This window comes from Malania oleifera, chromosome 5 (genome assembly GCF_029873635.1).
Source record: "Malania oleifera isolate guangnan ecotype guangnan chromosome 5, ASM2987363v1, whole genome shotgun sequence".
In the NCBI taxonomy this organism is placed as follows: domain Eukaryota; kingdom Viridiplantae; phylum Streptophyta; class Magnoliopsida; order Santalales; family Ximeniaceae; genus Malania; species Malania oleifera.
In genome coordinates, this window is record NC_080421.1 from 53,329,921 (window position 1) to 53,355,986 (window position 26,066).

Below are 26,066 nucleotides of genomic sequence, written 5' to 3' on the forward strand. Positions count from 1 at the left end.
CTACGTCAACGGGAGCAAATAGTTGAATTTTCACTATCAATCATCAAACAAGGGTTACAATATTATTTATATTCTAACCCTACATGTACAAAAGACTTAGAAGTTCCTAAAGTACACCTATAGCAATCCCCGGAGGTTTTTTCTCCAAATCCCCAACCTATTGATCTTTCCAGATTAAAATTTGAAATTAGAACTGAAAAAAATTGTTGATGGTTTCAAAAAATCGTCAACGATTTAATATCGAGACTCAAATGCACATACTGAAATCGTCAACGATTTTCTCCCAAGGGTAAATCGTCGATGTAACGGTTGACAGTTTCCTCCTGCAACCCAACTTCCTTGTTCTCGCTCACCATGCTTTCCCTGTACATATATTCCACTCAATATGACCCACATACTCCAACATTCCTCATTAGAAAATACATATAAATATATGTTTATTATTATTTTATTTGAACATTATTTTATCTATGCATTTATTTTTTATTACCTAGAACTCCTATCTAGGCAAGCCTTTCATATTCATCTAAAAAGCACCAAACGAGAGGGATGAAAACATTGTTAGTAACTCATTGACCAAACAAATTACAAGGCACATTATAAAGAGTAAAGAAAAACTTTTATAATATACTTACATACCAACCTCATATTCTTTTATTTTTTGGATAAATAAATACTCTCAATTTTATATCTATTCTATTAGACAACTTAATTTATTTTTTTTCCATTCTTTAAGTAAATAAAATCATGTTATATCTCAAGCACAATTTTTTTTTTAAATATAAATTTAAATACTAAAAGGCAAGAGAATGTATTTATTTTCTAAATAAAAAATTAATAAGACAAATGTTTATCATGGGAAGGAGGAAAACTTAGAATTTACTTATATTATTTATTTAGAAATTATTATCATGATACACTATAGCCGTTCAAACACTATGATTGTTTTGTCAAAATTATAAGCGCGTTATTTATAAGCATTTCTGCAATGTTCTTCTGTTATTGACCCTTTAGAATGAAGTATCAGGAGACATCGGAGTCAATTTCTATGCAAAGCCGCACTAGTCCTCTCCTATCCGCTTCTCCGCGGGGACTCTGTAGCTTGCATTTTCCGTGGTTGCCAGTAAACTGTGGGATCTTCTTTCCGAAGGCAAACAAAAAGGAAAAGAAAAACACTCTTCCCTCTCCGCCTTTTACGGAGGGTGGGGGAGAGAGAGAGGAAATTTTTTTACGTCATTTTTTAAACGTCATAAGCAAATCTCTTCTTTTCCATCTTCTATATAAAATTGCAACCAGCCCAACCTACGCCTTCCCCTTCTTTGAGTTCTTTCTCGTCTTTCCCTTCGGCACCCCACCTTTGTGAGCTTGCCTTTTTGCATAGCTTTTGTGCACCGGCACATTTTCCTTCAGCTTTCAAGTTAATGCAATAATACCAAACCCGCATTTCACTGCTTCCCTCAAAAGTCTCTCTCTGTTTCTGCTCTGTAACACCTCCTTGATTTTCTTTCAACGCCTGTAATTCTCGATTTTTGCATCAAATTTGAGCTATTTTTTGCTCAATTTTGTCTGGGGTCAGAACTTGCTTTCGTTTTGTGCCGCCATTTTTCCCGTGTCATCTTCTTCTTCTTCTTTGTTTTTTTTTTTTTTTTTTCAAAAATTTCGGCATAAAGTTGAATTGTTATAGATGGAAAAGGAGTTCTTTTTCAATTCAGGAATACCACCGTCATTGAACTTTGAACCATCGTCGTTGCTGTCGATGCCCGTGTGGCAACCAGTTACATCGGCCATGGAAATCCAAACCCCGGAACTGAACCCGTCGTCGGACCGTTTTTTCCATCCCAATTTGGAAAAGTCAACGGATAAGTGTATGCACTTGGATTCGGCACTGAGTTCAATGGTCTCGTCGCCGGCGGCATCAAATTCAGGCATCTATAATGACAGCTCTGTCTTTACAGAACTGATAGGAAAATTGGGCAATATTTGCAGCTCCGGGGAGATCATTCCGCAGTTGCAGGCAGTGCAAGGGAAAGCCGAGCCGGTGGTACCTGCTTCTGTTTCTCCTTCTTACATTGCTGGAAATAACATTAGCAGTACTAGCACCTCCCGTTACGCCACCCCTTTGAATTCCACTCCAAATTTGCCAATGATGGACCGCCTTGTGAAGAACTTACCTTGTTTGGGGAATTTGATGCCCATGAATTCCATTGTGGCAGAATTCTCTTCTGATCCCGGATTCGCCGAGAGGGCTGCCAAGTTCTCTTGTTTTGGCAGCAGAAGTTTCAATGGTCGGACGAGCCAATTCAGCCAAAACAATTCAGAATCCTCCCATAGATCCAATCCGTTAACGGAAAATGGCATGCTCCCAAGAGTTTCGAGCAGTCCATTGCTCAAGGTGGCAGGATTTCAAATGAGTCTTCCTGGAAACAAGATTCCTCCATTGCCGGATGGAACTGAGATTGCAATGAGGTCTGCCTCTGGATCACCTCTACCTGCTGATATAAAATTCAGCAGATCATCAGGTTCTATTCCCAGTCACACTGAATTTGCCAACTCTCAAGAGGAATCCTCTGTTTCTGAACAAATCCCGAGTGGGGAAACCGGCATGAAAGCTTCAAGTGATTTGAATTCCAGGAAAAGAAAGGCAGCTTCAAGAGGAAAGATAAAGGAGCTTTCATCAACCCCTTCTGTCAAAGCTACACAGGTACGTACAACCCACAGTCAAAATTGTCCAACTTCCCATTGTTGATTTGGTCAATACCTTGTTAACCCAAGCAAATAAAAAATTTTCCCTTTCAGGTTCAAGAACCACCCAGCGAGGATGCAAATGCAAAACGATGCAGGAGGGCTGAAGCTACCGAGGGAAATGAAAGTGGAACAGTTAAAACAGGGGAAGAAACGAAGAAGGGATGCACTGCTGCTGCAGAGGAATGGGATCAGAAGCAAGCCAAGCCTGTTCCCAAGCCTCCAGAGCCCTCAAAAGACTACATTCATGTTAGAGCAAGAAGGGGTCAAGCTACTGATAGCCACAGTCTTGCAGAAAGAGTAGGAACTATGAACCTGCACTCTGAATTATCATATTGCTGCAACTCCAACTTGCATTATTAGCCTTACCATTTTCATCTCGTCATTAATTACCGCAGGTTCGTAGAGAAAAGATTAGCGAAAGAATGAAACTTCTGCAAGATCTAGTACCCGGCTGCAATAAGGTACGGGAAACTGGGGGAAAAAAAAAAAAAATGCTCTGTTGAATTTGATAATGGGGAGGTTAAAAGGTGAGCATGCTGCGTTTCACCAAACTGGCCTGGATTTTTCTTTTGCAGGTCACCGGGAAAGCACTTATGCTCGAAGAAATTATAAATTATGTTCAGTCGTTGCAGCGTCAAGTTGAGGTAAACTAAAGATCTGTGACCCACCATCAATGATCACGTTCAAGGATTTGAATTCCATCCCTGAATGGGTGTGTACATATTTGGTTTTTGCAGCTCTTGTCAATGAAGCTGGCTTCTGTAAATTTCAGGCCTGATTTTAACATCGAGAGTCTGCTCCCAAAGGATGTAAGATTATTAGTATCTTCCAAAGTACCAATATTTACATATATGTTCTTGTGTCATCACACCTGGTCCCCAATAATTCTGAAATTGGATTTTTTATTTGGTGGGCATCTCTGTAAAATAAAATTCATCAGACATTTCAACAAGCGAACAGTAGTACGCCACATCCAATATGCCCATTAGATTCCTCGGCAGCAACTTTCTATGGGCAGCAGACCCAGGCAATCCCACCACTGCAGAGCAATTTTCCGAATGGGGCAGTGGCTCGGTGTTCTTCAGGGGAACCACTGGACAGCACACTATGCAGAAACCTAAGCATGCAACTGCCTCCACTTAGTGGATTCGGCGAAGGTCTTCCTCAGGTGACTCTCTCTTTTAATGGTTTCTACAGAACGAATGCTTCTCGCAGCTTTTTTTACGCACAGTTCAAATTAAGCCTTTTTTTTTTCTTTTTTTTTTCTTTTATCACCTTGTTGCCAGCTTCCAACATGCCAGGATGACCTGCAAAGCATTGTTCAGATGGGGTTTGGAAACAATGCAAACCAGGAAACAGCTTTTCAGCAACAGAGCCTCCATGGTACAGAATATAATATATATATATATATATATATATATATATATATATATTGCACATATTTTTAGTAATTTCTCACTTTTTAAATGAAAAACTGTAATTGTAATCATTTGATGCAGGTCAGTACAATTATCCAATATGAAAAATGTGCTCTGATCACCTTTTATTAGTCCTGAATTTGAAGGCCGCAGACTGGTGCATGTACATACGAAAGATTTTGGTGGGACTGGAGGACTGGCTAATTATTGGTTAATCCTTCCATATTTTAAGCAAGTTCTTAGCTAGCTGCCACTAAATTTGATCTCTTTTTTTTGGTCAATCTTCTCAATTATTACTATTATTATTATTATTATAATTTTTTTTAATCTTATTATTATTTGCTTGTAAAATTTTAGACCCAATCTGTCATTTGTTGCAAAGTCTTAAAGAGCACCTACATGGACGTTTTGTAAGATACATTGTTAAATGGAAGAAATTAAAGTGAAATGGTGGGATTTTTTTCCATCATCTTTACAAAGCCCCATTGCGCTCAACAAATTGAGATTTTCTTTTCATTAAAATTTGTGATATGGTCATGTCAATTGATTTGCAATTAATTGAGTGATTACTTAAATTGCGTAAACCCATGGGTTTGATTGTTGCTAACCAGCTGTCTGAGTGGGGGCCTCTGGGCTACTATGCCTCTGCTAATAGAAAGTCTAGTTTGAATGAGAATGATTGTGACATTCGGGGTTTGGTTAACTTACCAGATGTCTTGAGCTGGAGTCAACCGCGGATCCTGCCCGTATGGTATCTGTAATTTTCTCATATAGATTAGCCAAGAAACAGAAGCTTCCGTTCTCCTCTTATTTTTTTTACCCTGCGCTCCGCATAAGAACAAATCAATCAAACTGCCCACTGGTTCTGCTTGGTTGGTTGGACTATTCATCTGAAATTTTTATATTCGTTATTAAAGGATAGCATCGGAAAGAATCCCAGGTTGTCAATGGTGAAATCCTGACTAGACCCAATGAATCAGAGAGCTTTTCTTTTTTCAAAATAAATAAACAAACCCCATCTCCCTAGCTGCTTCTTTATTAAATATTGAGAATAGAAAGAAAGAGCGGTGCAGTGGAGTTCAGACATGGAAAGATACTTTACAGAAAAAAAAAAAAAAAAAAAAAAACGAATAGAGTAATCTTTTCCATGAATGGCTGTTAGTGAACATCCAGTTTCTGGGGTTTCGTAAAATATTTCTGCATTTGCAGCCTTTAGCCCTTTTAAAATTTCCACCTCTATTATTGGCTTGGCCTCCTTCCTTCTTACCGCAATTTAATTATAATAAAGATGCTTTGAAAAATGTTGTTTTGTATGGCAAAGTTGAATTATGACAGATTATAGTACTCTAAAATATTCACGTCACCGTCTTGTCTCCGAATGCTTTAGGAATAGCCAATTATGTTGTGACACATGTTTCGCACCCCAATTGTTATTATTGTCATCGTTAATTTTATTTTATTTTTTTCTTTTATTCACACAAGCCTACTTGGTAGCCATTTCTTTAATCCAATTTCATTATTACTGTTGCCAAGTATGTCCTTTTTTTTTTTTTTTTGGATTACGCACCAAGTATTCAGGGTCCATTTTACGGTCCACGTAACTAATCTTGCGCCCTTTGAAATTGATCATACAACTCTAAAAGGAGGGTAAATTCAGGAGTTCAGGGACGGAAACGAATCGGGGAGGGTTTGAACACCTGACCTCGTGAAAGGCACTCCCGCAGTCCGCACTACCACCTGAACCACACCCTAAGGGTTCTCAAGTATATCTTTTGATTTTTCCTCAAGTTCGGCAGAATGAAAATGCCCTTTTTGATGTTTAAAATGTTTTAAAAAGAATTTTAGCAATCTAAAAAGATATAAATTGATCATATTCTAATTTACAAAGAGACGAGTTCTTTGAAAGAAAATATATATATATATATATTCTTTTGACAAACTTTTAAATTTTAGGAAAAATTTGAATGACATTTTTAAAATCTATAGGCGGGTCGAAGATGTGTGTTTTTTCTCTTAAAACAATTATCTTATAAAAAATAATAGTTTATCGGTGAAAAGTTCAATGCGTTTAAAGACACATTTCATCCCATTCATGATTTGAAATTTTTATTTGTAACTTTTTTATATTTTAATTTTAAGAGCATATAGGACAGCCTTCATAGGAAAAAAGTAACAAAATAATGCATGAGTATCCTAGTCATAATTGTTTTTTTAGACATTTTCATATCGAGTAATATAATGGAGTTGAGCATAAACATGAAATTTATACTTGATTTTTGGGTATTCTCTTTTTTTTTTTTTTTTTTTTTTTTTTCAAATTTTCATTCTATTTCTAACCTATTTCTTTTTTGTGAACCAAACATAATGTAATTTTTGAAAAAGTTAAAATCTTTATTAGTCTAATAAAATTTTATTTTCTTTTTTTACTCAAGTCCTATGAAACTTGAAAAAATTAAAGAAATGAAAAAAAAAAAAAAAGAATCGAAGGAATATACTATTTTTATATTGGTTATCGAGAAAAGTTAGAAATATACCAAATCAATTGATAAATTTTAATTTTTCATATCATTAATATTTAATTTTTAATTTTTAGTCATTTTGAAAAGTATTTCTAATATTATTTGATATAAATGAAAAATATAATAGAATATTAGTTTCTTTCCTAATTTTCTTTCTTTTATTTTTTTTAAATAAAATTATGAATTCAAAATATGAACTTTTTTTTTTTCATTAAAAAAAAAACTTTAAAACATGTGCAAACCCTCACAATTTATTATATAAGCATGTAAACAGTTAGAAATATAACAATAATTTAGAGAAGCTAAATTTTTAATTAAAAACTTGAGAAAAATTAAGGCATTTTTTCTGTACTTTGTGTGTACGCAATTACAAAATATTTGTGCATCTAGCATGATATGATTCCTATGTTATGTGTAAACGTGAGGTGTACTACAAAAATATAAGGGGTCGTTTGGTATCAATGTTAAAAATTAAAGTAATTTTCTAGACTATGTATACACAATTACAAAATATTTGTATATCTTGCATGATATGATCCCTATGCTATGTGTAAACGTGAGGTGTACCATGAAAATATAAGGGGTCGTTTGGTAATATTGCCAAAAATAAGAGAAATGAAAACCAAAAACTAGAAATAAAAATTAAAATTTAGAAACCAATAACCCATTTGACTAACATTTATAAAATTAATATAAATTAAAAACTTAATTAAAAAATGCTCATTTTCATCTTTAAATCAAAATCTTATAAAAGTATGATTAAAATAATAAAATTACAAATAATATACATTAAAAATCACTATAATAAAAATAAAAATTATTTTAATTATTTTACTTAATTGTTTTGTTTTGCAAATTTACTTTACAATAAAAATTTTATTGAACATGACAATTGAAAAATAGAAAAAATATTTTGCATTTGGCTTTATTATTATTTTCTTGAAGTTTATGCATATTTTTTATTTTAATTATATTTAAATTCATATTATTATTATTTTTAATTTAAAAGTTAAAAGTGTATAAAATGAATAAATTAATCCATAAAATAATTTTTAAATATTAAAATTTTTGACAACAGGTTGTCAAAAGAACTAAAAACCATAAAATATGGTTTTCAATTTTTTGGTGAACAACTAAATACTAACAACAAAAAACAGAAAATTAACAGTAAAAACAAATACATTTTTATAATTTATTTTTTCACTGTGGAGAAACAGAAACAAAAAATAGAAAACCACAGCGATATCAAATAGGTCCTAAAATTGCCACGGTTCGTAATTTATATTTATTTATTTATTTTATTTGAATGATGAGTTAAAAAGGAGGATGGTTGTTGCCTAACTATGATAGGGCCAATAGCCCTATATTTTGTCTTTTCAAACCTTGCAATATTTGCAAGCACCAATCATTACATGTTTTCTTCTTTTAAAAATAAAAAATACAAAATCCCTTTTAGCATATCGCATGAGGTATTTATGGGTGAGTAGAGCAAATATTTCCAAGAAAATAGTGAATGTCCAGAGTAAAATATTGCTGCATAGCCATTATTAGGATAGAGTTGGCCGAAAACCAGAGCGTAGCATATCAAAAGTAATTGAACCTCTCTATGTTTTCTTCTGTTCACTTTTATTTTTTGGAACAAAATGATTAAGCTAGCTGCATTTAAATTTTTTGTGAAGTAATACAAAGGGAAATATTGAGCATTTGTAAATTAATAAGAGTGTATCGTTCAATGATGAGTAGTTGCAAAAATAAAATAAAAATCATGAAGAAAAAAACTACAATAACAACGAGCCTTAAGTCTTACTGGGGTTGGCTACATGAATCATTTTTCGTCAATTCACCCGATCAAGAGTGTTTTCCTCTATTAGATTAAAGGTCATTAAATCTTTTCTCACAACCTTATTCCAAGTTATTTTAGGCCAATGTGTAACGTCCCCCTTTCGGGCATTGTCACTTAACCTAGTGGGCATTGCACCCGTGGCAACAACGGGTACCTATCAGAACACTCACTGAGATTGTAGTGTTACGTATCGTCATTCCTCAATTCGGCAAGCTCTCGGGTGGAGAGTCTTATTTCGCTACAATCATTCATAAGCGAGAGTTCTCGGCGATTGAGGGTAACTACCCATTTGCTTTGATACAAATTGTAACGACTCAAAAATTATACCATTTTTTTTGCTTACCTATTTACTTTGATACCTCTGATTTATCTACTATAACCTCCCAGACCCCCAAGTGAGCACTGAGGAAATCCTGCTCATATTACACACCCAAAGCAGTGGAAAACATAAAAACATAAATCTATATTTATAATACCAGAATCCACTTTTTTTTTTCCAACACATAATTACATATCATCCCAGTATCAAATACCCATACTCCTGATTACTACCCAAAAATACAACTACCTATTATAACTTAGTCTACGGATAAGGTAGTGTACTCGCCCTCACTATCTGTGAGCCTAATCCGCTCGCCTAACTGGATCACTTGAAAAATATGATACCACTGGGATGAGACAACGCTCAGTAAGAGGTAATATGCTATCACCAATGTGTGGCAACTGAGTTACATAAATAATTTATTGATAAATAACTGAACTGAGATATCATGTAATTACTGTGTAACATACACACACACACACACACACACACACACACACACACACCTACATGGCTTAAAATATAATTGCATTATCCGAGCTTTCTATTTAACCATACTTATAAGAATATACATATATATATATATATATCTATTGTTTTACGTTAAATCTATATATTTAAAAATAAATATGATAATACCCTGGAAAAACTATATATTCTGATTAAAGTTTTACCATGCCTCAGTCCAAGCCCTGACACAAACTTCGTGGCACGGTAACTAGAAAACTGAACTCCACCAATACCTCAGCTCGACCCTGACATAAACTTCGTGGCACAGTAGCTGGAAAACTGATATGAAATAGCAACGGTACCATGCTTGCTAATAACTAATCTAATTCATCAGAGTCTAATACTGTATATATGTATTATCTTACTGTTTCATCATGATTTCAAAATAATCATAACACTATAAATATGATCTAAAATACTGAAATATCTAACTGAAATAACTGTAATATGTGACTGAAATATCTGACTAAATAATCTGTAATGTCCGTGTGTTATGGTTACGAAAATCATGAAATTCTATAAATGTTGTAATATAACTGTCTGTAAAATATCTGTCTATATATATATATATATATATATATATATATATATATATTTATACTAAAATCTATAATTTTGTGAAATCTAATAATACATATTTCTGTGCATAAATTCTGATTAGTCATGGTATTCTGAAAACTGTATAAACACTATATTGAATAAATATCTACTCAAGTCACACAGCTAGTAAAATACATGTTCTAAAATCCATAAAACTATATAAATAGTATCCCATACTGTGTTAAATAAATACCATATTTTACTAATATAATTCCTGAATTTCCTATCATATCATATTTCCTTTACCCAACTAGCTGGGAGGCTCGCCTCCAACTCTACCTTCACGCCCTCGGTGCACCAATCTCAAAATCCTGTAATAATTTATACAGATTTCTCAGGGAATCACTGAATTTCCCTAAAAAATATTCACTCACATTTCCTGAACCAGCTTATTCACAATTTCTTAAATTTTAATATACCTGGGTTATTGGAAAAATATCTGCTGGGCTTCTCAACCCATGCCTGTAGGGTCCCGAAAACACCTTAACCCTGAAAATATAACACCTTAATTTATCCCACAAAACACTAGTATATACCCTCACAACACAAAATCCAAGCTCAGATAAAACTGATAATATTGGAATTATCTAAAAATTCACTTACCCTAATTTTGGGATGATTCCCAAACTTCCCAAATCAAATTTTTGCTCCGGCTATGTTGTAGAGAATCTTCCCAAGATCACCGTGGTGGCTTTTGATCATCGAATCGGGGAGAATCGGAGCCGTAATCGCAGAGAGAAGGCAGAGAAATCGAGTTGGAGAGAGAAAGAAAATGGGTAAAATGAATTTCTTCCGCTGAAAAATTGGTTTTGGCTATAAATAGAGTGCTTTCCACGTGGCCTCATCGACGAGTCTAAGAAGGGGGTCAACGAGTTTCAGGCCTCGAAAATAGCCCCTTAGTAAACTCTTATTAACGAGACACACACCCACGTCGACGAGCCCAAAAAGACTGTTCGTCGACGAGGCCTTGCTGAATCCCCTTAAAAAAATTCTCTTCTCTCTCTCTTTTCTCAATTATTTAATTCCTATAATAATCCGGGTTACTACACTATGTGTACCCTTTTTCATGTTAGAAACAATGACTAACTAACTCCTCTTTACAAGTTATCGACATCAGATTCTGGTCCAAGGGTGCACAGATAAATGAGAAGATGTTGCATGGCGATCCACTAGACAAAAATGTCGTACAAGGGGTGAAAAAGACTCTAAGAAGATACGAATATTGGAAATGTAGAGTTGCCACTTTTATTATTTTTTGAACAAAAGACACTCACCTCCTTTGAGGTTTTTCATAAAGACAGAGACCTCCCTTGAGGTATCGAAAATGCAAAGACCTCCCCTGAAGTTTTAAAAATACCACAAACCTCCTCTAAAAAATTTTATCTTTTTTTTTCATAAAATATAAGGGGAGGTTTGTGTCTTTTTGAAAAACCTTAGTGGAGGTCATTGGAATTCTAGAAACTTGAGGGGAGGTCTTTGGAATTTTTAAAACCTCAAAGGAGGTCATTGTCTTTTTGTTAAACCTCAGGAAAGGTCAAACTTTTTTCCCCCTATTTTTTTTAGGGAAAATAAAGAAAAAAATCCTATAAGGTCTATGACGCAGAGAATAAGGGTTCAAAAGTATATTTGGGTGTAGGGAATGTAGTGGACTAACCATTATAAGGGGAATTAGCCAACCAGCACCCTACTAACACACATTCTAAGAACAGTTACCGTAATGTGTTTGTGTGTCTTAACTAAGAATGAAGGAAACAAAAGAAAGAAGGAAATTTTCTTTTTCAAATCATTTAGTGACACATCATTGCTTAAGAGTCCAAACAACAGGGGTTGAAAACACTAACATATTATTATTTGAAAAGGGGAATTTGACCTCAGATAATCCTAAATTTTGAAAACATGATGTAAAAAGGAAGAAACAATGGAAAAAGGTTTTGATTAATTGCCTGAAGTAAATTCAAAGTTAACTCTTTCCATTTGAAATTTAGGATTAGGGGGAAGTCACATTAAAATATCTTGTTTCAATCATGAACTAGATGAGGTGGATGAGATTATTGGTTGAATTTTGAATTGATGGAAATTGTGGTCCTAGTCCCATGATTAAAATTAGAAAATTTAATGCTGATAGGGTTAGAAATTTCGCAATTGACACAAGGTTTTAATGGAGAGTTGAAGTCAATAAATCATTAATGGATTTGCAAAGCCTTTTAAGTTGAAATTGGGATTTGAATGTAGTTGAAGTCAATTGTTAATGAAGGTTTGAAAATCTACTGACTAACAATCAGAGTTTTAATGACTGAAGTTAGCCCTTATATGGGAGATTTGAGAATCTCCTGATTATCAATCAGGGTTTTAATGTCTTATTGAAGTTAGCCCTCTAATTGAAGATTTGAAAATCTTTAATTGACAGTTAGGGTTTTAATATCTAATTGGAGTCAATTCTCTAATTGAAGATTTAAAAAATACCTAATTATCAATCAAGGCTCTAATATCTAACTAGGGTCAACTCTTTAATTTAAGATATGAAATTCCTTAATTGACAAATAGGGTTTTAATATCTGATTGGAGTCAACTCTCTAATTGAACATTTGAAAATCCCTAATCGATAATTAGGATTTTTATATAGGACTAGAGTCAACTCTCTAATTGAAATTTTGAAAATTCCTAAATGACAATAAGGGTTTTAATATTTGATTGGATTAAGTCTCTTTGATAAGGGCAATCAACATTATAAAAGAGATTTGTCAATTTGGAAAAAAAAAAAAGAGAAAGTTTCCCTTTAAGTAGAAATATTTAACAAAACTAGGAAGATTTTGAAAAAAAAAAAAAACTTTCTATAGTCATCATCGGCCTTAAAGAGAAACAATTTGAATGGTCTTTTGAAAAAGGAATGTTTTTTGGAATAGGAATTCCAAGTTTGCCCCTAGCTTCTCAGTCCCGTGGTGCAAGCACCGACTATCATGCACCCACACGAGCTTAAGGGAGAGCACGTGTCCCTTGCCTAAGGTTGAGAAGGATGAGGTCACCATACGATAAAATCTCCTGAGTCATCTCATCTTCAGCTAGGTTGAGAAGCCCTAAACTACCCTTGGAGACACACAAAATGCAATATTAGGGAATACAGGAAATTAAGGATCATTGACAAGTATATACGGGTAATTTTAACATCATTAACAAGCATGCATGAGTAATCTAAGCACCATTTTTTAGCATGCCTTCAAATTCACACTAGACCAACATATAATCAATGAATCCATGCACTTTGATTACATCCCATCTCCATGAAAGCTTTCCATGAAATATTTCAAATAGCATGAGGCATTTGATAACTCATTACATCTATGCATGTCACACTATTCACCAAAAAGATGACTCTCCCATATTTCTCTCTTTACTACCATCCTTCCTTATTGATGTCCTTTTCATTCATTCAAGGGGAAATATATAATATAGCTTGTTTAAGCAAAAACATAAAGAGATAAGAGGAATATATTAAACCAATGAAAATTCCAAACAATCAAGACCAAGTTAAGAACTTAGCCCTCTTTCCTGCATTCATTCGAGTTTATAAAATAATTTGTTTCAACCAAACAATAAGAGAGCAATAAAATTATTAAAAGGAGTTAACAACACAACAATGTTCAATGTAAAATAAGAAGAAAAAAAAAACAACAAATAGCTTGGGAGGTAGTTTGCATGAGCTAACAAGGCCCCTAGGGTTCTTATGAAGGTAGGATTTCATGACATATCCATAAGCTACCGGACCTTATTGCCATAGCCACAAAAAAAAAAAAAAAAAAACCTAAACTCGAGCCTACCCTCATTGCTTCTGTTGCAGCTTCAACTATTGCCTATTACTGCTACCCTCACACTAATTGCTACTATTGCAACTTCAGCTATTGTATGCTATTGCCTCCCTTATAATGCCTACACCCATTTTAGTCCTAATACCCATGATCAAGGTGATTACAGCAGCCTATTGCTGCTGATATTGCACATAACCTCCCTCTTAATGCAGCTACTGAGTTGATAGTTGCTATTATTGTGGTTAAGTCATGACCTTGCTCACCCAAACTCGAGTTGCAACTCCCTTTCCTTACCTACCCAAGCTCGGACACCCTCTCCACCTTCATGCGCACCACTAGGGTTACTATGAAGACCATAACAACACCCTATAGCCCTCTCTGCTACTGCTTTGATGTAGCCTTACCCTATATGTAGAGATCTGAAGAATTATGGTAATTAAATAATAAAGAAAAGAGAGAAATAGGAAAATTTTAAAGGGGTCTTTCAGGGTCTCGTTGATGAACGCAGGGCGCTCATCGACGAGCATCCTTCTTGGGTTCATTGACAGGGACATTCATCTCATCGACGAGAAATTACTGAGAGGGCTATTTTTAGGGCTTGAATCTCGTTGACGAGGAGTAGGAGTTCATCGACGAGACTACTACTTGGACTCGTTGATGAGGTGACGTGGCTCATTGACAAGGCCATGTGGACAGCATTTTAAATATAGCCTAAAACGTATTTTTAATGAAAGAAATTCATTTTATCAAAATTTTCCTCTCTCTCTATATGGTTCCTCTAACTTCTCTCTAGAAATTTGGGTTCATCTCTCCCCAGTTCGACAATCAGAAGCTACCACGGTGATCTTGGGGATATTTTCTACAACATAGCAGAAGTGAAATTTTGATTTGAGAAATTTGGGAACCATCCCAAAACCAGGGTGAGTGGATTATTTGAGTATTTTCAATATTACCTAGTTCATTTGAGGTCCGATTTTGTATTATATGCGAATATACTATAGTCTTGTGAAGTAAAATTAGGTTATTATATTTTCAAGAATAGGGTGTTTTGGAACCCTACAGGCAAGGGTTGAGGACCCCAGTAGGTGGTATTTCAGGATCGCAAGTAAAATGATATATGGATTATAGTTTAGGAATTGTGCATATGTGGATTTGGGGAAGTATGTATGCAATAATTTTAAGGTGAATTCAGTTGTTTAATTGGGAAATTATATGTGTATATCTCAAGATGTTGAAATTATAAATGCCATACATGTGAGATTGTAAATAGCAATTAGTGTTCAGATAGTCAGGTAAGGGAAATATGTTATGCTAAGAAATTTTAGTATGATTTCAGTATAAATTATATGTTATATTATATTATTATTCAGACCATAAAATATTAGTACAACAGAAAAAACAGTTTTCTGAGCATGTGAATCTTAATATTTAATTGTGTGGCATGAGTTTGGAACAGACTAGTACAGTATTTATATAGTTTACAAATATCAGGTTTTACAGTATACTAGACAGATAATATCATGGAATAAATATATGTTCTATAAAATGATGAATTTTCAGTATACCTACAGATAGGAATTTTACAGAAAATTCAGAATAGCATGATTTATATATTTTACATGATACCATGATTTACAATATATGTATAGAAACATATATTTATAACATTTTTAGAATACCATGTTTTCAGTCAGATATTCAGATATACATATATTAAATACTCAGTCAGTTATTCAGATTATCAGATCGGTTTTACAATGTTTTGGTTATTACAAAATCATGGTAAAACAATAATATAGATATATCAGTTACATAAGTATATAGTATTAGACCCTGATGGACCAAATTCAGTCAGCAGAGCACGGTACCATAACTATTTTCAGTTCAGAGTGCAATCACATAACTCAGATAGTATGTGGATATCAGCAGTCAATTGTGCCTATGTTGTGGATAGGCTCCCCGTCAGTTAGGGTTGAGGAGGCCAATCTGACTTTCGGAGTTCAGTTGACTTATCCTAGTCGGCTAGCCAGGATAGGTCCCGCCTTCGGGTTGCACAACCCTGTCATGAGGGGTTAAATTATGACTTTAAGTTATCCATCTAGGAAAATTTTCTCAGTTATTATATTTATATCCAAATTTATAGAAACCGTAGACATACCTATGAATATTAGAAGTATTATGAATAGAAAATTTAGAAAAACAATTTATGTTAAGTAACATAGGTATAAACTATACTGTACATTATCTATACATGTTTTCTTGGATTTAGTTATTTATGGTATTTTCTAAATCAGTATTTACAAATATGTAATCTCACCTACCACACACTAGTAATAGCATATTTTATCTTACTAAACATTCTCTCATCCCAGTGATTTAACATTTTTTAGGTGATCCAACTAGGCAAGCAGATCAGGCTCGTAGGTAGAGGGGACTACATTACTGCCCTGATTGTAGGGTGAGTATTTTGGGTAGTCATTTTTGAGTAGTCCCTAGGTTTAGATGAAGATATTTTGAAAATGGTTATGTATGTATATTTTGGGAAGAATTTTGTCACTTTAGTATTGTATATATTTTTATGGTTGTATGTATTCCGCTTCTCTCTAGTTAGGTAGTTTATGGTGTCTCAGATTCCACGGGTCCTATCTGGACCGTGATGTTGGTTCGATTTGAAATTAAAAAGTATCAGAGGAGTGGAATTTTGCAGTTAATAATAATAAAAAAAAAATTGCATGGATAATCAGGTCGTTACACTATAGCCACCTACGACTAACATAGCTAGTCGATGGAACTGTTAGTGAACCATCCTTCCACCCAAAAACGCAAGCCCAAATACAAACACAATTTGAATCCTACACCCAAAAGGCATGTTAAATTAATGTACCATCATAAGACTTGAACAAAATTTAGAAAGGCTTACCTGATGCAAGGTTAGATCAACTTCAAGCTACAACAACTCACACCCATGAACCTTGGTAATTCTCCCTTCTCTTCTTCTTTGTTTAGTCGGCAACCTCTTTCTCTCCTTTTCTTGTATAAGTAGTTGTAGCCTCTTCACTCTAGTTCCCCTTCTTCTTTCCTTTTCTTCTCTCTAGAGTTTATCCTAGTTGGTTGTGAATCCCTCTCTCCCTCTCACTCTTCTTTTCTTTCCTTTATCTTCTCTCTTGCCCTCTTACGTAAACTCTCTCTCTCTCTCTCTCTCTCTCTCTCTCTCTCTCTCTCTCTCTCTCTCTCTACCTCTTTTTCTCTTCCCCTTTCTATGCAAGCTCCCTTCATGCCTTTCTCCTAGCTTCCCTTCCTATTTATAGGTAAGAGGGAGCTTGGGCTCCTTTTGAAAATTTTAAAAATGCCTAAAGTGCTCTTAAGGGCAAGGATAGTGTTGGCCTTACAAGGCTTAACATCTTGTTTTGATGACAACAAACAAGAGGAACTTAACATATTTAGTTAAGTGATGACATTTCAAGACTCAACTATGAGAAAGTAAGGTCAAGTGTTCACAAGGATCCATTGAAAGCTTAAAATCCAAAGAAATATGATCAAAAGAAACTTAAAGGCATAAATTCCAAGATGATATATTAAAGCTTGAAGATTATGAGAGCATGGATATTAAAGAGAAAGCTCAAAGTAAATTAAACCTTGAAGACAAAGCAAGCATGAAGACTTAAGTGTTTAGAATGTCAAAGTCTTAAGAAGTCTTTATTTAAGTACTTCATGTTTAAATATCTTATGAAATACTTTCTCTTTAGGATACAATATAGACTTAGAGACCAATTTTTGAAAACCCTGGAAAAATGATTTTAAAAGTCACATTTGAGTTTTTCAAACAACAAAAGTTCAAAGCCTTAAAAATGAAAGTTTTTGAAAAATGTAACTGTCCAACCGACTGACCTGAATGAACTATGTTCACTTAGCCAACTAGCAAATTGGACTGTCCAGCCGACTAACCAAAATGAACAGTGTTCACTTAGCCGACTGACAATTAAATGTTTTAATTTTTTGACAGACAGAATGGACTCAGCCGACTAGCCAACCGGTTGACCCTATACAAAACAGGCCCAGTCGAGTGACCCAGCCGACTGACCTTGCGGAGATTTTAAATTTTGAACTTTAACAGGAAAATTCTAAAAATTAGTTTTTCAAATTTAAATGTTATAAAAACTTGGGAAACGCTAAAAGCAACGTGGGAAACAGGGAAACTCACTCTAAAAGCTCTATAAATACTCCTTTAACCCAATGAATTAAATGACCAAGCATACAATTAGCATTCAAGCACTCTACTTGCAATTTCTTCTAAAGATCACTCTTGCTCAAATCTTTGCACAACCGAATTATTGAATTTCTGAAGTGCTAGTCATCACACTACTAAGTTCTTAGTTGCTAAGTCTCATCTAGAAGGAACTCGGTGAATTCTTCTCTTGAGCTTCAATTGTATTTCATATTGATATTTAATATTGAAGTACATAGTGATTGAATTTGTACTAATCTGCTATTTGTAAGAGTGTCATTGTACGCGGTTATTGTTCTTTGTTCTTGACAATTCCACGTTGTTGGATCGTTGATGGGGCATGGGGTATCGCTTGGAGAGATCTTCCTCTAGCCTACTTAAGAAGTGATCGAGCGTGGGGTATCGCTTGGAGAGGTGTAGCTCTGGCCTATTGAAGGAGTGACCGAGTGTGGGGTATCACTTGGAGAGGCGTTGCTCTAGCCTATTGAAGGAGTGTGTAAGGTTTGTTCTGCTCGGAAAGGAACGACATAGTGGAATTGTTTGGTGGTATTGGCCAAAGGCGAGGATGTAGGCTGGGGATAAGCTGAATCTCATAAAAAAACATGGTGTCACTCTCTCTTTCCCTTACTCTTTAAATTTCAGCATACTTATAAACTGTGTGGATGTTTTAAATTTCATGATCATAACTACTACGCAGTTTGGAAATTAAATAAAATGAAGTTTAATTTGTTTTTGGGATTGCAGAAACCGAAAGGGAGTACGTTGGTTGATTAATAATTTGCGAAGGTCATAAGGAAGTACATTGATTTGTTAACACCCAAAGACTCTTTAACTAAAAGTTTATTTAAAGTCTAAGCTTTTGGAAAGAGTGTTGATTGTGCAGAAAATTGAGAAATCAAATCAATTAACCACAGGGCTTACATATATTCATAGGGCTGTAAACAAATAAATATTTTGAACTCCTGCAAAAGATAAAATTGCTAAAGTGCTACAGATTATATTGAGTGGTTGATTATTTTAAGTTGATGATTGGTTGAATGATTGTTTAAGTTTTGGTTTACTTGAGTTGTTTGTGTTGTGTTGAAGTATTGGTTTGTGGTTTGAATAATTAATTAAGTACTTGTTGTGTATTTGATAAATAAATAAAAGGTTGAGATAATTTTAATAATCCAATTCACTCTTGGGACTACACCTTAGTTTTCAGATAATTACCTCCTTGCTCTTTATAACTAAAATGAGTGCTTATAGGCCATGGGGACCAACTAGACCTATTTAAATATGCAAGAAGCCCCTTTATAACAATCATTGAGGCCTAGAGAGGCTTTATAGGCCCTATAGGACCTAATTAAGTTGCAAGGAGCCCAGAAAGGCCTTGAGAAACCCTAAGAGGCCCTTGAGAAGCTCTGAAAGACTATAAAAGGCTCTGAATTGCAGATAAAGCTCCCTAGAAGGGCTTAAACCACTCTTAAGTCAATTGATTACTGTAAAAATCCTCTAGGTGAAAATTAGGCATCGACACAGGTTCTTTACAAGGCCTACATCTCAAATGGCCAAACTATCTAAGCTGTCCCTCCATTGTCTTGTACTTAATTGGTGCTATGCCTAATTATTGCATATATGCTCGTTTATTACTTTATCTTTTAATGTTAAACCACGCATCCACCGTAACATTCACATTGAAGTAACTTTTACTTTTTATACATGTTTTTTAGTTGCCCAACATTGTGAACTATAGAGCATATATAGCTAGCCTTATAGCCATCTTATATATTTTTCATTTAATTTTAAGGGTTTTCTATGATCACACAACACACCTAACACTTCTCTATTTTACCTAACCTATTTTAATTTTATGCACTACATTTTCTTCAATTTCCCCTTCAACTTACATAGTAGATCCAAGATATTTAAATTTATTAGTGCTATTAATATCTTGATTATCAAGTTTAATCTTCTCTCCATTACTACTCCTTACATCATTGAAATTAGACTTCATAAATTCTTTGTTATTCCTACTTATCCTAAACCCTTTAGACTCTAATGTGGCTCTCCATAGTTCTAGCTTAGATTTCACTCCGCTACTACTGTCATCAATCAACTCGATATCATCTTCAAACAAAATACCCCAAGGGCTCTCATTTTGGAAATTCCTAGTAAGTTCATCAATCACTAAAAAGAAAAGGACTCAAAGTAGAATCTTGATGCACCTATGGTGATTAGAAAATCTCTAGATTCCCCTCTAACAGTCCTAATGTTAGTCCCTACTCTATCGTACATATCTTTAATGACCTCAGTATATCTATTGCAAACCTCATTTTTTTTATAAGACCCATCAAAGAACTTCCTTAAGTACTTTATCTTCTTTTTATTTTTCTTTTATCTAGGTCATAAAAACCATATGCAAGTCCCTCTTCTTTTCCCTAAACTCTTTTTTTTATAAACTTCTTAAAAGATAAATAACTTCTATTGTTGATCTTTTAGGTATGAAACCAAATTAACTTTCTAAAATATTCGTTTCTAGTCTTATTCTATGTTCAGTTACCCTTTCCCATAATTTTTTCTGTACAACTCATAATCTTAATTCCTTAATAGTTATTATAGTTTTGATTGTCGCCTTTGTTTTTGTATAAAGTTACTAACGTACTTTCCTCCATTCTTTTGGAATTTTCTTGGTTTTTATAATAGTATTGAATATATTAGTTAACCAAATATTTCCTTTACCCCCTAAACATTTCTGAATTTCAATTGGTATCTTATCTAGTCCTATAAAATTCCCACTTTTCATTTTTTTTAATGCCATATGAACTTCAAGGACTAATTTCCCGAATAAATCTCCTATTTTTAGTCTTCTCCTCATTTGCCACTTCCAAGTTTAATATTTCATTTTCGTTTTCATTAAAAAACTTATCAAAGTATCTTCACCACCTCTCTTTCATGCTTTCTTCTCTAATTAAGACATTATCATTCTTATCCTTTATACATTTTACATCACCTAAATCTTTACATTTTCTTTCTCTAACTCTAGTAAGTTTATAAATGTCTTTTTTTTTTCCTTCTTTTGTATCAAGTTTATTATATAAAATATCAAAAGTTCTATGTTTAGCTTCACTGATAGTCTTTTTTGCCCTTATTCTCACTTCTTTATATTTTTCAATATTTTCTATATTTCTACAATTTTGTCATATTTTATACCCATTTTTTTTTGTCTTAATGACTTTTTGGACTTCTTAATCCCACCACTAACTTTCTTCACTACTCGAGTATCTTCCTTTGGACTCACCTAAAACCTCTTTGCTATCCTTACGATAGAATTAACCATCTAATTCCAAATAGTATTTGCATTTACCTTACCCCCTACCGTCCAATCACACTCTTTGATCATTTTGTCTTTGAATTTTACTATATTATCTCCCTTTAAGTTTCACCATCCAATCCTTTTGTGTTGATTTATGTTACTCCTTTTTTTCCATTTTTTAATATGTATATATAATATTAAGACTCTATGTTGTGTAGACTAGCTTTCACCTAGGATAACTTTACAATTCTTACAAGATAGACGATCCTCATTCCTAATTAAGAAGAAATCTATTTCGCTATTATTATACCCACTCTTGAAAGTTATTAAATGTTTTTCTCCTTATATAAAGCAACTATTCAACATAACCAAATCATAAGACATGGCAAAATCTAAGATTGTATCACTGACCTCATTTTTATCTAAATATTCATGGCCTCCATGTATCCTATCATACTATATTATCCTTTTTGGAGACAATACTTAAAGAGTTCCTAAATTTTGTGTTTTGGATTTGTAGGCACAATTTCATTTGCAAGTGTTGGCCTAATAAGGCTTAATCTCGTTTTGATGATAACAAATCAAGGTTACTTAACATGTCTTTGTGAGTATAATTTTCAGGACTTAAGTGATCTTATGGTTTCAAGTGGATATACTTGAAGAATCTGAATGGAAAATCACACTTAAGGGTATGAGACACGAGAAACATGAAAGTTCAAGTCATGTGAGACATGAAGCTCATTGAAGCAGTGCATAGAGCTCAGAAGACATATTGGAAGCTTCACAATATGAAGACTTAGACACTAAGATAGGAAAATCATATGAAAGTCTCATGTAAGTACTTCAAAACTCAATACTAATTGATTGAAGCTCCTAGGAAATGTCATTGGACTTAGATACCTGATTTTATTCATGGAAAATATTTTCTCAAAGTCCAAAATGAGTTTTCAACTATATAAATTAAGTTTGGAACCAAAAATCATTGAAAAACAAGTTTGCTGAAAGGACAGGCGACAGATGATAAATCTTCAGGCGACTGTGGTGCTTCTATGTTTGAAAATATTCAAACAGAATAGGCATAGGTGACTGACCTATCAAGCACAGTCGACTGACCTCATTCCGACTTTCAGAATACATTGACTTTAAAGGAGTGTAGGTGATTGATGTGAGTGTTTAAACATTAAACAGCACTGATCTTATTTCCATATGGTGCGTGAATGGTTTCCAAACTAAGAGAAATTTCAAGGGAAAGTTTTGAAACCCTAGTGCTCTATTTAAACGTATTATTCTCGCATATTAGGGGTAATGAAAACGAATTGAAAAGCAACAGCACACACAACTCTTGTATTCTCTTTGATGAAAGGCTACTGCTGTGTTCTTGATTCTTTCACTTGGAAAAGACTGATTTGATCTTCAAAACTCATATATTTCAATCAGTTCTAGTGATATACTTCAAGCTTCAACTTCATATTATTTTCGAAGTATTATTTTTGAATCTAACGTGTACTAATATGCTTGTTTAAGGAGCTTTTTCTTGTACAAGGGTGTATTTTCCGTTTCTTGTATTTTTGACGGTTCAAAGGATTGAATCGTTGCCTAGCAGGAAGGGATTCTCGTTAGAGAGGCGAACTCCACCTTTGAGGGAGAGAGGGTGTAAATTCACCTGGTAACGAAATTAGTAAAGGAAATCCTCGCAGTGTGTTGCTAGAGGCAAGGATGTAGTTTGCATCCAAACCTTGTAAAAACAACGGTGTTCATCTTTCTCTTCCCTACCCTTTTTTTTTCTGCAAGTTATAAACTACATGTATGATTTTATTTTTATAAGACCTTGCTGAATATTATCTTGCGCTTAGTATTAAATCTTTTTGAATATTTGAAGTAGAGCTAAATATTTGAAAATATGTTGAAAAGAGCAATCTTGTTAAACATAGTGAACTTTCTAAACATATTTTGTTTGAGATCAAATATATATCAGTTGTATGTGCGAAGCATTAATTTGACCATTCAAAGGTGTTTATAACTTTGAGTTTAAAAATAAATAGTCTAAGGATTAACTTGTTCACGAACATATTTTGTGAATGAAGTACATCTGCTAAAGCTAAACAAGCATTTTACCGAATTTGTTTTGAAGGAATTTTACATGTGCTGAAAGTTAGATCTTATTATTGATTTTTATTAAGGCATAAATCAATCACTGAATTTATTCTTGAGTACATTATTGTGAATCTTCTTGAATTAATATGAAAGTTATAATGCGAACAAGTGCTCAACTAAATGTGTTATCTCATATTGTAAATTCAGTTTGTATATCCATATTCATATCTAAATGCTTGTAATTAACATAGTTTTGATTGTTGTATATCTAGTTATCTACATACACAGACACAGACACACAGACACAGACACACACACAGATATATATATATATATATATATATATATATATCTGTGTGTGTGTGTGTGTGTGTCTGTGTGTGTGTGTGTCTGTGTATATATATATATTGGAAGGTTGAATAGTTAAGGGTTGAAGTAATTAAAATTCTGAGAATAATTTTTAAACAACCCAATTCAACCCCCTTTTGGGAATACATCCTAATTTCAATTGGTATCAAAGCTTAAGTTGTAATATGTCCTAACAAGTAGCTACATAAATGTAACGACCTGCTTTTTCTTGCTTTTTTTTTTTAAGTGCGTACTGTGAAATTTCACTTCTTTGATACCTTTTAATATAAATCAAACCAATATCACGTACCGGATAGGACTCGTGGAATCTAAGACACAATAAACAACCTAAGCTGCGAGAAGTAGAATACATACAATCATAACCATATATACAATACCAGAGTGTCAGAATATTTCCCAAAATAAACATACACAACAGTACTCAAAATACCCTCATTTGGACCTAGGGACTACTCAAAATAACTACCCAAAATTACTCACCCTACAGTCAGTGCAGTACGGTAGTCCCCTCTACCTGCTCGCCTGATCTGCTCGCCTAACTAGATCACCTGAAAAATATTAAATCACTGGGATGAAAAAATGCTCAATAAGATGAAATATGCTATTACTAGTGTGTAGTAGGTGAGTTTACATATTTGTAAAATATGATGTAGAAATACCATAAATATCTGAGTTTGAGAAAGCATGTGTAAACATTACAATATAGCTCAAACCTATGTTGCTTAACATAAATTGTTTTTCTGAATTTTCTAAACATAATACTTCTAATATTCATAAGTATATCCATGGTTTCTATAAATTTGGATAAATATAATAATAACTGAGAAAACTTCCCTAGATGGATAACTGAAGTCATGATTTAGCCCCTCATGATAGGGTTGTGCGGCCCGACGGCTTGACCTACCCTGGCTGGCCGACTAGGATATGTCAACTGAACTCTGAAAGTCAGATCGGCCTCCTCAACACTAACTGAGGGGGAGCCTTTCCATAACATAGGCACGATTGACTGCTGAATACCACATACTATTTGAGTAATGTGGTTGCACTTTGAACTGAATATAACTACGGTACTGTGCTCTGCTGACTGAATCTGGTCCATCAGGGTCTGATACTATTTATGTAACTGATATTTCTATAATACTATTTTTCTCCATGATTTTGAAATAACCATAATATTACAAAACTGATCTAAAAATCAGTGTGTCTGTTTGTGTACCTGATAATCTGGGTGTTATGGTTCTAAAATCATGGTGTTATGAAACTGTTGAAAATATATATGTTTATGTACATTTACTGTAAATCATGTTTCCAAGTATATGGTATAATTTCTATGTGTATACGTACTGTAAATTCATCATTTTATAAAATATATATATCCCATGATATTTTCTGCTAATATACTATAAAACATGGTATTTGTTACTGCATAAATACTGTGCTAATTTTCTATAAGCTTATGCTACACGATTTAAATAAATAAATTCACATGTTCTAAAATATTTATTTTCTGCTACACAACTATTATAGTCTAAATAATAATAATCTGGTAAAACGTGTAATTTCGGCTAATTATCATACTAAAATTCCTAACATAGCATATTTCCCTTACTTGACTATTTGAGCACTAATTGCTATTTCAATCTCACGCGTTCAACATTTACAATTCCAACATCTCGAGATCATACACGTACAATTTCCCAATTAAACAATTGAACTCTCCTAAAAATTACCGTATACATATTTCCCCAAACCACATATGCATAATTCCTAAACTATAGTCCATATATCCTTTTACCTACGTTCTTGAAATACCACCCATTGGGGTCCTCACCCTTGCTTGCAGGGTCCCAAAACACCCTATTCCTGAAAATATAATACCTTGATTTTGCTTCACAAAACTCCAGTATATTCACATATAATACAAAATCTGACCTCAAATAAACTGGATAATATTGAAAATACTCAAATAATCCACTTACCTTGGTTTTGGGATGGTTCCCAAGTTGGCCTAACCAACAAATCACTCCAGCAGATTTGAAGAGAATCTTCCCAGGAGTTACGTGGTGGCTTCAGATCGTCGAACCGATGAAGAACAGAGTCGGAATTCTAGAGAGAAGGTAAAGGGGAAAAAATCTAGAGAGAGAAAGGGTTGCATGCGAAATTTCTGCGCCAAAATCCGAATTTGACATACTTATACACTGGCCTTCATCGACGAGGTCAAGAAGGGAGTTCGTCGATGAACTCATAACCTTCGTCGATGAATTTCAGGCCCTGAAATAGCCCTCTCGATAACTCCTCGTCAACGAGACACGTGTCCCCATCG

The 26,066-nt window shown here is 33.9% G+C and overlaps 1 protein-coding gene across 1 annotated transcript; it reads left to right on the forward strand.

Annotated features, from left to right (window-relative positions):
- The first annotated feature begins 1,001 nt into the window (after positions 1-1,001).
- Positions 1,002-4,642, forward strand: LOC131155344 (transcription factor bHLH62). The gene is made up of 8 exons (XM_058108403.1): positions 1,002-2,701; positions 2,797-3,042; positions 3,141-3,206; positions 3,321-3,389; positions 3,483-3,554; positions 3,686-3,913; positions 4,032-4,128; positions 4,245-4,642. Exons 1-8 carry the CDS (start codon positions 1,685-1,687, stop codon positions 4,265-4,267), a joined length of 1,818 nt encoding a protein of 605 aa, XP_057964386.1. The 5' UTR covers positions 1,002-1,684; the 3' UTR covers positions 4,268-4,642.
- The last annotated feature ends 21,424 nt before the right edge of the window (positions 4,643-26,066 follow it).

What these genes read in the sequence shown, in the direction of transcription:
- LOC131155344 (XM_058108403.1), top strand. Translation starts at nt 1,685, where the DNA reads ATGGAAAAGGAGTTCTTTTTCAATTCAGGAATACCACCGTCATTGAAC. An exon ending in CTTCTGTCAAAGCTACACAG is followed by an intron (nt 2,702 to 2,796) that starts GTACGTACAACC and finishes TTTCCCTTTCAG; the next exon opens with GTTCAAGAACCACCCAGCGA. An exon ending in TCAGCAACAGAGCCTCCATG is followed by an intron (nt 4,129 to 4,244) that starts GTACAGAATATA and finishes CATTTGATGCAG; the next exon opens with GTCAGTACAATTATCCAATA.